Here is a 16,741-nt window from a genome sequence, read left to right as displayed (position 1 = left end):
AATATAAACCTCCAAGAAATTGTATTGATTTTCCCCACCTAATTTTCAATGGCAGGCTTGCCATTTAGGAAAATGGATGCTCATTCATCTCATTAATTGCACTGTGTAGAGACTCTCATCGTTGTCCTTCACAGTCTAATGCTGAGGACTCTGATAGTGCTTTTCTTATGGGGCAATTTCACAATATAAGCTGGATATGGAGCAGGCTCTTTCCCCACAGCCCTGTGCACACACACTGCTTCCCTGAGCTGGGATTTAGATGTGACCACAAGTCGATCAAGCAAATGATTCCACAGAAGATTGACCCATTGAAACAAGAAACAAAGGCTAATCATTCTCCCAAATCAGCAAGCTGATCTAGCTCCATGTGCCCATACTGGATTGGGTCCCTGCAGAGGGGTGGTGGGCCCTCCCTTTTTTGGCAGCAGTCAGCCATCACACCGGCTTGGTGTGATCTCACTCCTCTGGCTGATGGTTTCCTTTGAAGAGACAAGAAGTTCAGGTTCCTTCCCACTTGCTGAAGATTTTCCGCAGAGGCTGGTGTCCATGTTCCCATTTTACTGAAATTATCAGCAGGAGCCCCATTGCTGCCAACAGGAGAGGATTTGAGTTCTCAGCATTTCTTACAACAAAGATGGGTATGGAAGAAGCAACTGACCTTTGTCCCTTGGAGTCTGAAACAGAAGAGAATGAGATGTGACAGAAGCAACTACAAATTAAACTCAGTTTTAAAAGTAGCCTATGAAATTTCTGGGATTTCACCTTGACTATATTAGATGATGGGATTTTTGACAGTGGCTCTGCTGAAATTCATGGAAATTCTCCTTGTATTGAGGGAGGTTTGTATTCTGTCAGTTTGCAGCCACCCAGATACATTTTCTTTTGCCTTTTGCCAGTTTTCGTTTCCTTTTTGCATTCAAACAAAGATTTCTTTCTCTCTAAACATTGCTTTTCCTGCCTTAGGAGCATTGCCAAGCTTGTGCCCTTTTTAATTCTTTGCAGCTAGGCTGGAGCTTTTAATTCATTATATTTAAATAACATTTCAGCTTCATAATTTAACTTTTTCCTATCTCAGCTTACTGCTACATTCAGCTATGTAGTAGATCTTACCTAGAATAGTGTTAAGGCTTGGACCTTGAACCAAGCCCTTGTAGCATATTGCTTCTGTTTGGAAAACATACATTTGGCTTTGGGGTTCTGTAAGAGCTCGCTCTGTGCCAAATGGGAGCAGCATTTTGAGTTTAAGCCATTAGAGTGAATTGCATTATATCCTACAGAGACAGGGACCTGCGGAAGAAAAACACTGCACAGAAGGGAGAGGAATGGAATTGCCAGTTCAGAGGCTGTGGCTCATGCTATGACTATTCAAATGAATGCTTACTAGTAAAGGAGCTCCACTTGAAAAACAAGATTGGAAAGAGAAGAAACTGGGCCAAGGAGCACAAGTGCTTACAGAATACTTTGTGACAATAAGACAGAAGCTGTAAAAATTCTTTTTTTTTTTCTTTTGACTTCGCAGAAACTCCTGGGATTATCCTGCATAACTTCAAGTGCACCGTACTGTTTGGTGCATTCTTAGTGCTCTTTCCAAGGAGGAAGGAGTGTTGTATATCAAAGCTGTGGTTATTTCTTTACCTTTGTTTGGGCTTATGTTCCTACTGTCATAACAGCAGAATAATTTTACTGATCTGCTGGTATAGGCACCTCAATTTTCATTCAAAAATACCCTGAATGGGAGTACATGCTGGCCACTACATAGAGAGGTCAGGCTTATCTTTATAGAGAGGTAATCTGTGATGTGCAGAGCATTTCTAAGTAGACTATAGAACACTGACTGATTGTATGACTTGGGGTTTTTTTGGTTGATCAGCTGTGATACAAAGGTTTGTTACATTCCCACATTCTGTCTGCAATGGGTTTGAGAAAAAGAAATATCCAGTCCCTTCCCCAATGTGAAACTACCAAAGTCTTCAAAGATGTAGTGAGAGGTGGCTGTGCAGAGAGCTCTCTTTCCCTGTGCACAATCAGATCTTCTCTGTGATGAGGAATTTTCCATTATCTCAACAGCCTCTTTATCTGGACCAACTAAAATTGAATCAATGTAAAAAGGAGTTATTTTTGAAGTGAGCCATACTTCATTCAGTGTACAAGCATATAAGTGGGTGCAGAGTTTGCATACCATGTAACAAATCTGTGAACAGGCTGTGACAGTAATACTTGTGGAAAGTTTGGCTTTTTTTACAGAATCAGCATTTTGGTATTGCATATATCACAGACAATTTGCATTCATTTTGTATACAAATTTGCTACTGCATGGATACAAATTTAAAGCTATTTTGATTTAAAGTGTCAAAAGAAAGCAAATAAGAATTCTTGCAAGCATCTCAGTTTGTTTTCATGTGTGCTAAACCATTTCACTGTGCCCTTATTATTAGGAATCACACACTATACACCTTATACTATGGAGATTCTCTGAGTTCCTGGAGTTCTATGGGATTAGGACTTTCTCTTCTCATGCTCCTTGTTTACAGAAAGTCATTGCCATCTAATATTAGGAACTCAACATCCCTGCCAGTTCCTGGGCTGAATTTAAAAATGTTTGTTTTGAAAGTGGTCTTTCATTACTGCTCATCTACTTTTCTGTAGACATGAAGCCATGCATAAAATCATCTCATCAAACTTTTCTGTACTTTTAAAAGATATAATGGCATAAAGTAATTTTCTGATTTTATATTTTTCACATGAATGTTTTCTCGGCTATGTATAATAAATGGTCTGTGTCTGTCAACAGAGCTGTCATACTCCCTGCAGTTCCTAAATTTCTGTGTGAAGCCATTCCCTGTAGCTGTGTCTTGCAAATGCCTGTTCATTAGGAGGTACCTGATCCAGTGTCCCTGAGCAAATAAGTTATCATCTTCTTTAGTGATAAATTCCAGTCTTTTCTGATCATCAGCTTCAAATATCTTCAATATCATGGGTAAAATAGATTTTGGATGTTTTAGAGCTTTTAAAGTGAAAGCAGCGTGGTGGTTTAAGGTGAAATAAAAAAGACAAGATAGAGGAAATGAAGGACTGAATAGCAGAACATAATTTAAGTCAGTCTTTCCCCCCGTTCTTGTCATCAGGTTTCCAGTACCGAACTCGTTTCAGAGCGAGCTTGCTCCGCGCCAGAGCGGGAATTCCGGTCTCTGCTGCCGCCGCGGGTGGGCGGCAGGGGGCGCCACTCCCGGCCCATCCTGGCCCGTTCCCGGCCCATCCCGGCCCCTTCCCGCCGGCCTCGGGCCATCGGCGGTTCGCCGTGGACCGGCGGCTCCGAGCAGGGGCCGCTGTAGCCCGTGCGTGGATGCGGGCCGAAGGGCCGTGTCCTGCTCCGGGCTTTAAAGCAGCGCCGCCGAGCCCGCACGTCCCGCACGTCAGCACGGCCGAGCCCCGCGTCTCGGGGGCTGAGCGGGCACGGACCGACCGCAGTCGGCCCCCGGGGGCATCACGGACATGAGCTCCTGGAGAAGGACGCCTGGCCCTTTCCTGACGCGAAATTAGCCCGAGAGCTGCCGCAGCTCCGTCTTGCTAAACTCTCCTAATAGACATATTTTCTGAGCTGTGATCTAGCATTATTCCCAGGGGTTCTCCAAGAAAGGAAGTGGAGAATGTTCTTTTCAAAAGCATGAAGTGGGAAAATGTTTAGAACTATTTATAGCTGCACTTAGGCTGTGGAAATCCCAGACATTATAAACTATTTATAGTTATTCTCTGGGTTAAAAGGGTGAAGTCAGAAATCTTATTGAAAGAGTTGCATATGCTTCTTATCCATCAGTTAGATTAAATGAGACTTCTGAGCGCGGGATGGGGCTGGCTGAGATTGATGAAAACTAGGAGGAATCAAAGATGAAGTGGAAACACCAATGCAGAGAAACACACACCCCATGTTGTGGAAACAGGAAGGGCCCTGTGGCACCTCTGGACTCAGCCCAGGTGGTAGGGACATGCAGGCTCACTCTTCAGCTGTGGCTGCTGACAGCAAGTTAGATCTTCCATTGCCACAGGCTTCCCCATCCTGCCTGTTCGGGGAATTCCTGCGTGTTAGAGCTGCTGTCTCTGCCTGCTTTGGTGTGTCCAGTCTCGTTATGCTTTAAATCCTTGGAGTCTGTGCATGAGTCTTTTCTTCAGTGAGCTCACTCAGGCATTGGGAGGCAGCAGGTTCCATCAGGGGCATTATTTTGTAGGTTCTGGCCGTGCTGCCTCAGCAGCTCCAGCAGCTGGGCTTGCCTCCATGCAGATGCTGGTGGGCCAGGCTGCAGGGATGCTTCCTTGGGCTGGCTGGGGCTGCCCGTCCTCACAGCACCCTGGTGACTGACAACATTTAAAAAATAAACCATCTCTAAAGCTTTTCCTGTTTTTGTCAGAATTGTCTGGACCAAGCCTGCATTTGCTATAAGCAGTTAAAGAACTCCATAGAAATATCTCTTTACTGACAGTTGAACACAACTAGCAGATGCAAACTGACCAAAAATGTCCTGTATAACATGAGAAAAATGCTGAAATGCAGCTCATTAGAACAGAAATATCATACTAATTTAAGGGGAAGCTTTTCTTACTATAATCTGCATAATGTCAGACATGAAATCCCAATGATGTTTGCTCCCCACTGCTGTGCTTCTCTGATGAAGTGTGCAAAAACCAACACTTGGTTTTGAAACTCCCAAACCCAAGCATCATAAAGCATTATTATTATTATTTTAAAAATTATCCTATCATCCAACACTTTTTGCTCTGCCTGACTAGAATATCTTTCAATTAGTATCACTGATAAATGGATTATTTCAAGTATTGAAAGAAGTATTTTAGTATCTTCAGAAAAAGCTCACTTTTCTTTGAATAGTGGATTTAAATGTCTCATTTCAAAGAAGAGAGTTCTATTATTTTTGCTCTAAGCTGTGCTTCTCTTTGGCCCTGTCTAATGCTGAAATTTGTGCCAAGTGTCTTTAAAGCTTGTATTGCTTGCTGTTTGCCATGATTTTAGGGTCAGCAAAGAACTGCTCTGTGGTGATGCCACTAATGAGGTAGGCAGTAACTTCTTACTTAACATGCATTTTTGTTTGTTAGTGCTTTTGTTAGTCCTTCCAGCCTTTGGGACAAGCATTTGTGGGTGTCTAGATTGCCCTACCTTCTGCCTGCAGTCTCTGTGAATAGAAACATGGGGTGTACAAACAAACATGTACAAACTACCTGCTTGTTCTTCTGTTATCTTACCCTGCTTTCCCCAGCTTGGCTAGACTTCTGTAGTCACCCACAATAGATTAAAAATGTTTCTTGGAGTAAAAATATCCTTGGAAGTAAGGTATCCTTTTCTCCCCCCTCCTCCCTCTTCAGGGGTAAGAGGTTTTGTATTTGACACTGCAATTACATGCTGAGGAGCACACAGAATAACTCCCCCAGGTCACACCACAGCCTTCCCTGTTGAAAGAAGAAAGCTCTAGAGCTCATGCCTTTACTACCCTTCATGGTATGAGGGGCTGATGACCAAACCTGAGGTAAAGTTGGTTTGACAAAGCCAAGCTCCAATTTAGGAGTGAGTTGAGTTGAGGAGATTATTGGTCACAACTGGCATTTTGATAACTCCATAAATCATTTTATTAACACTGCCATGATTTTCTCAATGGTTCAGCAACATCCCACAGGAAAAAAACCCAAACAAACCAAAAAAGAAACCCACCCCAAACCAAACCTCCAGACTTCAAAGGTTGCAAACAAACTTCTGTTTTAACAGACAGACTTACCAGATGGCATCCTTTATTGGCAGTAGTACAGCCATTTACAGCCTTGTTAGCAGCCACATGTACATTACTCAAGAGTTTTCTATGACAATCCTGGATGCTTCTAAAGGGTATTTTCAAATTTTTTTATCTTATTGCAGTGTGCCTCCCTTCTTTGAAATCACAAATTCATCAAGAGCTGAGGTCATTTTCTTTCCCTAAAAGACAGAAAAATGTTTTACAGCAAAATATTTTAAAAAACCCAAACCAAAACAGGATGTAAAATAAATAGCATCATTTGTCCATGAACCACCAGACTGTTCTGTAGGAGCAGTGGATAGACAGGGCCTGTGCTGATTTGTTTCTAATGTAGCCCTTTCCCCTTATTAAGGAGACCACAGGGCAGTGATGAAGAACCTCTGACCCTCTGTGGTACAGCAGAAACAAAGTATGGAAATAAAGCTTCTCTCTGAATTTTCTAACTTGTATAATGTAGCTATCAGTTTTCAGGTATTCAATTAGCTGAATTATGGGCAATGATATTGGCACAGAAATCACTTGTGAAGAGGCAGATACTAATACTTTCCTTGTGCAGGTCATGCAAAAGAGCACAGCTCTGCAAGTTAAAAACAAACATTGCTTCTAGGTACCCATATTGATATTCTGGAGAAGGAGTTTATTAGGTCTGTAAATATGGCTGGATTCAGTGGCTCATTGTACAGATTATCTCGATATCAAACCCACAGCAAAGCAGTGTTTTACGTCACTGACTACCAGTAATAGCAATGCAGAAGCAGAGGTGTTGAGTTTAAATGTCAGCCACGACCTGAAGCTCTCAGCATTTTCCCACACTCGATTTGCAACATCCAGTTTTCCTGAGAGACCCCTGTATTTGTACTTTCCTTGTATAACTTGGGATTGGACATTTGTACACCATTTTTTTCTCTGTGTTGGGAGCTGGAAGTCTATCTTAAGAATATTTTGTCTTACTAGGGAGTAAAATAGCAATTTTCTTAATGAATTGCTGGTTATACAGAGCCCAGCTACTAAGATAGAAATGAAAGAAAGATAAGACCACTGATATGAGTAAATTGTATTACTTGCTCTTACTTTGAAAAAGGCAAAGATTTTCTTACCTCAGTAACTGAAGTTAGTTCTGTCAAAAATACAAAAGCAAAAAGTAACCAAGTTGAAATCAAGTATGCCTTTGGTTATTTATTGCTAACTTCACACTCTAAAACTATTCTTTAATTCATTGGAAAAAAATCTGATATTATTTTACAAACAGAAGGGGAATACAAGACACAGAGGGTTGGCAACTGTACTGGGAATCCTTGTAAGTGAGCAAGCTCTCCCACTTACTGCATGCCACAAAGAAATGGCATATATGCCAGGAAAATGAGCAGAGCTGACCACTTTGCTACTCATTTCCTATGGTTATGTACTCATTTCATAGTCTGGTCCATGAAAACAGACAGTTTTGTGCTACTGACACTGGAAGCATACTCTTTCAGCAGTGTAGGGAGAACATAAAAAGAAAGAAGACACCTCTTATTTGGTGCAGTAGTGGGGCCACAAAGTTGGATTGCTAAGATTATTTGGATGCAGACTTCCACCTCCAGGGTTGGAAAAGTGATGGTTAATTAGAATGGGTAAGATTGAGATTCAACCTACACTGTTTCACTATGACAGCCACAACTGGAGCTATAGCAGATTTTGGTGCCATTAGTTTCCTTGAACTGTCGCAGCCACAGATGCATCACCCATCTTCTCTGCTGCCCTGACTGCATGTCATGGGCCATTGTCAGATGTTCTCTCTCTGCAGTATTGCAGACCATTGTAGATCATCATACCCATCTCTTCCAGCTAGTTTTGGAAGGTGCAGAGTGTCTTGTATTACTGCCTGGCAGCAAAAAGGCCAGGAAGCACCTGGAATTGGTGCCATCAAGTCATCATGCCATTCAGCAAGATTGTCCAGCCTCCAAAAATTCCTACCTCAGTTGTTTTTAAATCCATATAAACTTTTAAGATCCACTAAGTTCCACAGCTTGATTCTATGTGGTGTGAAGAGTAACACTGCCCTCTCAGCCATCTCTTTGGAAGGCAGGGGATTCCCCAGTTTATGCAATCATTTCTCATACAAAGGACACTTTGTAGGTTTGACTTTGCTTTTTGAACCTTCCCAAAATGTTCTGTATCTGTTTAGACACAAGGGAGAACAGAACTGAATACTTGTGTGCTTGGAAATGCAAAGGAAGATGCTGCTAGTTTTGGATTACTTTTGGATTACTTAGGCCTTTAGCTCTCTAACTTTGGCATGAGACAAAGCTTCTTGAGATACAAACCTCTCTTCATTAATGATGTGATCTCCTGGAAAACTTCAGTTGGATATTCACACAATCTTTATTAGGAGTCTTTGTGCTCCTGCTGTCTTTGTGCCTACCTACACTCTTAACTCAGATGCTCTATATTGCATAGATAGCAAATTTAGTGGTATGAGTAACCCTTATAAAGGTACACAGAGAACTGAAGACCTGGGTACAAGGCCCTTGTTAACCTGGGCACATCCAGGGCTCAGATCTCCCATGGGTGCTGTAGCTTCATGGTTTATGTGTATCTCACTGCCTTTGGTGTAGGTATGCAAAAGATTCCAAATGGGGAGGCAGAAGAGATCTGTTTCTGTAACAGAGGGGCTGTGATACTGTGCAAGAGAGTATTGCTTAGAGACTATGGGTTTCTGTCTCTTATACAACACTCTTAAAATGTAATATATATGAAATATCACTGACATCAATGAAAAAGAGAAGACAAGAAAGCACAGAAGGAGAAGAGGCTGGATAAAATCAGGGCAAAGTGAATCTCAAGCCCTATAAATTCAAATCCTTTTATTTGCAGCTATGCCCTATAATAGCTTCTCTATGGGTCATCAAAATATGTTCAGCATCCCTGCACTTAAGGACATTCTTCTCTTCATCAAGTAGGATACTTACTGAGTGTAGCTGGGAATAAAATAACAGTGTTGATTCCCAGACTAGAGAACTCTGCTTTTAGCGTCAATTTTTTATTCAAGCCTGTGTTGCCTGGGCAATGTCAGGGAAAATATAAATCCTCTTCTGTAGGAGGAAATGCTCTTCCTCCAACTTCTAAAATGCTTATCTTTGTGTACAGCTGAAATATGATGAAGCATGTGTCCAAAAAAGTGTATTCCCAAGTCAGCATTTCAAGTGGGTGTGAATTTCAAGTTATTCAGAAATATTCAGTCATCGGTGGGGAGGAGGAGGAGCACCAGATTTCTTTAAGTGTACATTAAAAGTGGCAAAGGGACCAGCCAGGCTCTTCACAGAGGTCAAGTATCTGCAAGCTTTTAGGAGGGTTCCCAAGTCTCTTGATTTTCATATGAATTGACACATCAGGCTGTAATCAGAGCAGGTCCATATTTGTTGATTTCTTGAACTAAAACCTTTGCCCTCCCCACAAATGTTAAAATCTTGGGTTTGCTCAACTTAATCTTTAAAAAGTATAATGCGGAATTTTGAACGTTGGTTTAGTTTTATCCACAATGTGTTGCACAGAACATTTAAAGTCATGACAATTTCCATACTGCATGCATAAAAATCATCTTGTATTTAGGCTTATCTCTAGATCCATGGGACTACTTACTTAGTAAAACTTCCCCTGGACAAATTTCAGTTTGATTGAATGATCTGGAATGCTTCACTCCAGAGCAGAAAATCTGGAAAATGTTTCTTCTTTACCTCTCCCCATACTTCTATCCAAGTCTAACTTGTATCCAAGTCTAACTTGTATCCAAGAAGTAAAAATGTAATTTAGAGATGAGATCATCTCCTTAACAGTTCTCAGTCATGAAGCTATCTTCTTCTCTGATTTTTAAAGTGTATTTCTTTAATTATTTGAAGTTTTGAAAAAGCTGGGTCTTAAGAGAGATCCATGTACTGCAAAAAGTAACCACTTGCAGAAGAGTTTCCAAGTTTCAGCTTCAGCTGCCATGACTGTCACATGCACGTCACATCAATAATTTTGTGAAACCGCCTGCCTTCGCACACTCCCTCCTAAAGACCTGGTTTTCTCTCTTAAAAGCCCTGAGTATATAGTTCCATAAAATCTGTGATGAAGAGAGAAAAACAAATCCCAAGCAAAGCCTAAACCTGCCTGGACTGGTGGTACCTATCTTTCACGAACTCACATGTAGCCGCACCTTTTTTTTTCCTTTAAATAAATCTCTAAAACAATGTAAACGACATTGTGGGCACTGATAAATCCCCTTGGAAAATAAACATCCCGTGGCAGTTTTGTCTTGAGTCACAGCTCAGGTGCCTTCCAGACAGCAGAAGCTACAAGGCAAACAACACAAGGCGGCACGGAAGAGGTCGCGGGAAGGTTCAGCCAGTGTGAGCCCGAGGTTCCCAGAGTGAGGAAGGTGAGGACGTGCTGGGAGGCTGGGAGGGCTGTGCCACAAATCACTCTCTGAAGGATGTTCAAGGAAACGTGCAGTCCTGCATCACACCTGGCTGCTACTTAACACCTCAGTGTGCACAGCAGCCTGAGCCACTCCTGGGTGATCAGAGGTTGGTTCACATCTGCATCAACAGAAGGAAAATTCTGCTTTGTGAGGTCCCAGCAAAAGCTCTCAGCAGACACCTGTGCTGATAACAGTGGTTATTTTTTTACCACTGGCAGTTTTTAGCCACCCTGTTATCAGCTGCTGCATGATGCTGTAGCATAGGTGATACTCTTCCAGAGCCTGTCATGCAAAGAGCTAATTTTGAAATAAAGCAATAAAAGGAGATCAGAAAGAAGACCCTGTTTATTGCACTAAGACCACAGACATTTGGTTTTATTTTATGAGAGCTGTCATTAAAGATGACTGCTGGCACAGACAGAGGCTTGTTAATACTTTTCAGTTTTCAGTGTGAGCAAAATATTTAAGTTTTTTTGTTGTTGTGGGTTTCTTTGGAGGAAAAAATAATTAGTTTAATCAGTTTTCTAGATATTCTTACTGGTATACCTCAACTTTAAGCTTTGTAAGTGTTAGAAACACTGCTCCACACAGCCACAGCTCCTGCCCAGAAAGACTAATTTAGAGCACCTTCGCTTCACAGTCCCTAAGGTTTCACCAAAAAAAAAAAGTGTGTGTGTGTGCTGGCAGCTTCCTAGCACTGAATGTGCTGGTAACACTTTAGCACATAATGCAGTTGAGTCCTAAATTACATTCTATACAGATCAATTAATATAGCACAAGTTTATTTTAGTGGAACTATAAACAGATGATCAAGTGATGCAATAGTTTTTATTACTTATTTTTATTTAAAAAGGAACAATCTCCAAAAAGCTGACTATAGTTGAGTTAAGAAGATATCCAGAAACATAAAACAAGCTCAAAAAATCTGTAGTTTTGTAAGTCAATACCAGATGGTTCATATACTGGGATCACTGTGAATATTTAGAGGTTTTTTACTGTATTGATATACTTACCACAAGTACAGTTACAATCTAAAACTGATTACAAAAACAGAGAAAGGGGAAAAAAGAGACGTAAGATCCACCTACCTCACTGGCATTCTTCCTTCAAACACATCCTTAGCCAATCTTACATTATTAGTCTAAAAAACTAAGAAAGTTTTTTAGATCCTAAGCTATTTTTTAAGGTTTGAAGAGGACACGATTTTGCTGCCATTCTAACAGCTTAAGCAACGCATTCTTCAAGGCCATGCCTGTGTTTGTCCTCAATGTTTGTGTATTTGCCAATGTGCGTCCCAACTACATCATGCAAAGTGGGGTAAAAGCTCTTCTTATCTCTGGAAGAGGAAAGATGGGAGGGATATTGGTGGTCTGCGCACCCCATTGGTACCACCTATAGCACCGATGAAAGTAAAATGAATTAAAATGTGCCAGGAGTTAAACTACATTTACAAATTAGCTCAGCTAATGTGAATCTCACAGAGGAATAATGCTTATTTTGACTTTGCAATATATTTTGGTTTAAACATATTCCTTATTAAATTAAGCTATCTTAGAAAGATCTTTAATTGTACTAATGGGATTGAGCTAGGGAGCCTTTAGCAGGGGGCAGAAGCCCTCTGAGGAGACACAGCAGCTCTGCTGAGGCATTTTAACAAATGAATGGCAAAAGTATTCTTGCAGGATGAAAAAGGTAAGGTTAAGACAACTTCTCCTGGAAAAAAAAAAAAAGGCAAGCAATAAAGGAAATTAATAAAAGTTAAGTAGATCTTCCCAATAAGAAGATCCTGTACCTGTCTGCAGGGGAGAGAGCCCATGGCCATGCTGTGGCAGAATGTTCACTGACTTCTGCAGGTTGGAAAGATATCAGAACTCAAAACTACTCATGAATCACTGATGCTTGGTGCTGGGGGTACTCTTAGAAAGCAATCTGTCAGGGTGGACAGCAGTGCTATTGCCCAGAATGTGAGACCAGAATTTGGATTCAATTTCCTGCTGGCTATATCTGCCTGTCTACTAGAAATTCTGCAAGAAGAGCCAGTAGACAGGGATTTCTATCAACCATAGAATTTAAGGTGGAATTATCTAAATTGGCAGATTGTTTTGTTGGAAACCTTTTAGTTTAGAAAAAAAGGATATTAGACTTTTCACTGTCAAGTCTTTACATGTGTGACTAATAAAGACCAACAAGATGATCCAAGAAGTTACAACTTAAATAGCTGAGACTAATCTTAAGAAGATTTATGAGAAAGCTGATTTGGAGTGCTATATTCTATAAATTAATAGTGACAGATTTTTATGGGTAGTACACTTAGGAAATTACTAAAAAATAAAACCAGGAGGTTGTTAAAGTCAAAGTAAAGCAGTATAATTCAAACAAATGATTCTGTTATTTACTAGCAACCATATGTTCACATGCCACAACCTATATAAGTATTTTTATTTTATTATATATAATACTTGGCAACTGCCTTCTTAATAAGGGGGCTCATAAGGTCAAGGCTGAAGAGTGATAATATGTTACCAGTGCTCTGCACTAAACAGGTAAATAGTTTTGATGATAAACTGTACAATTTGTAGACAGACATGATTACCAAATTTTGTATCAAACATAACAGTTTTTATATCAAACATACTTTTACTACTTTTCCCTTTCCACTGTTAAAAATTTGCATATCAGAAAACTAAGCAAGGAAAAGACCTCAGCAAATTAGATTTTATAGTTTACATACCAAATCAGCTAAGTAACACTTGAAAATGAGGTCTTAACCTTTTGAGTTACAGGTGCTTAGCATTTCAAAAAACAAAATCAGTTTAATTTTCCATAGAAGAATCATAATGTGAAGCTTTTCCATTATAAGTATATTTAACATTTTACAGAGCAACTATACAAATGCAATTTGTACCTGAAACAGCCTGTCACCACAGATACTGCTGAACTTGTTTTGAAGAAAAAGATTGTATAATCCTTGTTTACACAAATTTTATATTCAAATCTCTTCAAAAGCCCAATAATTAGAACAATGCAATAGAATGGCAATGTAAAAATAACATTAAAATCAATTATTATATTTTGATTTTTCATAATATTAACTCAAAATAATATTTTTTTATACAGAGTTTGCATTTTCTTATGCTGAGGGAACTCTGAGGGGAACATTGAGTTTGGAAGGTGTGAGTTATGAGCTGCCTTTAAATTACTTGATAACATTACTCTCTGTCATGCTACATCATTTTGATGTATGGTACTTATTTGGTACTTGGAAATCTTTAAAGGAGCTTGTACATTTATAGATCAACAGGTGCTATGCAACATACTTTACATATAAACCTCACTTTGTACCTGCTAAAAACAAATCTACAGATTAAAGAGGAATTTAACATGTAAGACATTTGCATACATTTTGCAAGCATACCTAAAGGATTTCATAGCATGTTCCCTTTCAACAGATTTTAGCATTTGAAAGATGTACTGTCTAAATGCATTTAACTCAGTCAGTAACTGTGGTTTCAGCCTAGGTGTAAGGTAAACACATTTTGAGATTCAATTAAAGGCATTGAAATAAAACAATACCTTAACTACACATCTGAGCATAATTACTGAGTTTCACTTCCTTTTGAAACCTCAGTTTAGAAGTGCAAGTTTACACCAGCAGGTGTGAGTTGAGCACCATGGGCAACCTTATCCTTTTACCAAAGAAATGTACCTAGCAATGATCATGGAGATGTGGCACCATGGCCCTTCAGGTGTGTGCAGAGGCACTTGGACTAGAAAAGCCAACAGGGTTCCCAGCATCTGGCTGGGATCACAGCTCCTGCCAACTGCACCAGACCCAGCTCAGGCACACTCACCCACGCTGAGTGTGCATCTTTTAGCTGCACTGCAACATGACCAACCTAGCTTGAAGACTAGAAAATTCCACTCCCTCCCACTGAATAGTGATTCCTTCAGCTTTTAGTTCCAAAGGTCTTCAACAAATAAACAAAAGAAAGATGACTTTTATTAGGGAAATACTTTATTTCAAAACTTAAAAATTTCACAACATGAACACTTGCACAAATATTAAGAATATAGAAATTGTTCCTTTGTATTTATAAGTCTGTGACTTGCATTTTCTTTGGAATTTCCTTCACAGCTTATTTCTTTGTTGAATCCAAGTTAGGCGTGTTTCCTTACAACCATATGGAAACTCTTGAGTTAGGTCACATCTGAAAAATGTAGTTTTCCATAGGACATATTGTATACTGAGTGATTGAATCTAAAATAAATTAAAAAAACCCAGGATTATTAAAAATAAAATGCAAAAGAAACAGATGATAAAGCAACAATGTACTTCAGAGCAGTTTCTGGTATAAAGCAGTTTGGTGGAGCTCAGAACCCACAGAGAGAAAATAAATGTGAACAGTCAAATGATAATAGTGCAAGCACTTAGCATTTACTTAAGTTTTAAAAGGGTGCTGCATTACTGAGCTATGTGCTTTTTGTTCCAGTCAACCTCGAGTGAATTAATTGGCAGCTAGTACTAATAGCAGAGAGCAGATAGCCACAAACCAATTGGATTGCAACAGCTGAGTGTGAAAGACTAGAAACACCTTCAGATCTGATTCATTTATTTAAGACAGTAATTTATAGGTGACACTGTTCATACTATTATGCACGCAGTTGCTGAGAAAGGGGCAGAGCTTCAAAACTCTGTAGAATTCCTTTAAAGCATCATATAGAAATACTTTTTTCTGAGATTGGATGATTCATCAAAACGAATTAAAACCCATTAACTGGAGTGTGACCATGCCTCATGAGCAGGATGTAGAGATTAGAAATCAGACTGCAAAAATGAACTGAGAAATCTGTAAATGGCACAAAAATTTAGAGTCCTTTTTGTTAGCAGCTGGCTATGCAATTCCTTCAGTCCACTGATGGGCTGAAGGTGGCTTGTGCAGCTGCGGGGAACTCATGAGATCTGGGATAAGGCAGACCCCCATGAGACCAGTAGAAGAGTGGGACACATGAATCACACACTGCTTTAGATCATTGCATTTGTCCATCTGGAACACTACTATTGGAAACTTTTGTGTTCAATTTACTCTTATTTTTAGTCCTGCATAAACCTCTGGTTTCATTACCTGCTCACTTTTTTTTTTTTTCACACTTGCTCTCTAAGTCTTCCTGGAGAAACTGGAGAAAGGTACAAGAAATAATGCCACCTTCTTATGTCTCCCTTGTCAATCTTCACAATTTTATCTCATACTTTAAGTAAATATGACATAAAATGTGCATTTAGATGATAATTTTTCCCTTATGGCTCACTTTTCCTTTCTTCTTTAATGGTATTTTCATTCAGGTTTTAAGTCATTATGATCTGACAGTATTTAAGGTCAAGAGATTAGGACTTGCTTGGCTACTCTCATATAACATCAACTCCTGTGGTGCATTTATTGCTAGGGTATGAGTGAGACACTTTCTAGAGAAGTTTGACAGAGCATATGACATAAATTAGAGCTTTTTTTTCTAAACAAGATCCCTTTTTGGGAAATACTCTTGCTGAAACTAGAGTCTCTCAGAATGGGTGGCAAATGAGTTGGAAAAATGATAGACTAAGACCTCAGAAACTTAACAGCAGGTGTTAAAAAGAAACTTTTTGCAAGTAAAATGGAGACTGCAAAAATTGTCTTTCATACAACACAGCATTCAGGAAAATTTATCAGAGAGTGCCAGTCACTATATTTCAGTGTTACTGTGCCAATTTATACCAGTTAAAACCACATCTAAAGTTGAAATACATGCTGTTTTAGAAAGCAATTCTCATGTAAGCATTTTCCCATAATTTAGTTTGTTCTAAGTGAAACCATCATTCAAAAGATACATTTGAAGATATTTGAATGATATTTGTTCTAGGAAAAATTAAAATGGTGAATACCAGGACCATCATAAAGCCCTCTTAGTTGTAAGAGAAAGATCTCACCATAGAGACAACTTTCCTGAAAATCTAGCTGTAGCAGTTGGTTCCATTTCCTTCCCTTCATAACCTCAGTTTAGTGAAATACTTTTGATAACTTTTTAAATACATATTCTGCAGTATTTTATATAAGTTGAAATTTGGTGTCTTACCTAATATCCATTTTTCTGATAGAGACATTATTTCCTTGTACTTCTTTCCTGGTTTTTTTCCTATACAGATTTTTGCCTGACGTAAGGCTTTACATATTTTCCCTCCTGCCAGCTGTATAAGTTCAATTAGCTTTTTGCAGGGTGGCTGACTGGTAGGAGATACAAACATGACAGGCTGGTTTGAAAAGAGATTCTGCTGGTATTTTCCTGTGGATAGATGACGCTGAAGCCTGCAGATCTGTATTTGAGGAAACAAGAAAATTAGTGTGTTACATTTCCACTCAAAGTAAAACTAAACCTTGTTTTTCATAATTCAGAAAAAAAGAGAAAGAAATATATTAGTATGAACTTTACTTTTTCAAGTGTATCAGAAATTCTTGGGTAAAAATATATGAAGAAT

The 16,741-nt window shown here is 39.4% G+C and overlaps 1 protein-coding gene across 1 annotated transcript in view; it reads right to left on the bottom strand.

Moving 5' to 3' along the window:
* Positions 1 to 14,226: 14,226 nt before the first annotated feature.
* Positions 14,227 to 16,741, bottom strand: part of MCPH1 (microcephalin 1) — a 120,644-nt gene continuing 118,129 nt past the window's right edge. The window contains exons 13-14 of the mRNA XM_066547293.1: positions 16,342 to 16,579; positions 14,227 to 14,491 (exon numbers count right to left, since the gene is read on the bottom strand). Of these exons, the coding sequence (XP_066403390.1) occupies positions 14,436 to 14,491; positions 16,342 to 16,579 (294 nt within the window). The 3' untranslated portion in view covers positions 14,227 to 14,435. The remainder of the gene's footprint in view (positions 14,492 to 16,341; positions 16,580 to 16,741) is intronic.

This window comes from Molothrus aeneus, chromosome 3 (assembly GCF_037042795.1).
Source record: "Molothrus aeneus isolate 106 chromosome 3, BPBGC_Maene_1.0, whole genome shotgun sequence".
Taxonomy (NCBI): Eukaryota; Metazoa; Chordata; class Aves; order Passeriformes; family Icteridae; genus Molothrus; species Molothrus aeneus.
This window is presented reverse-complemented; position numbering and strand designations above follow the sequence as displayed.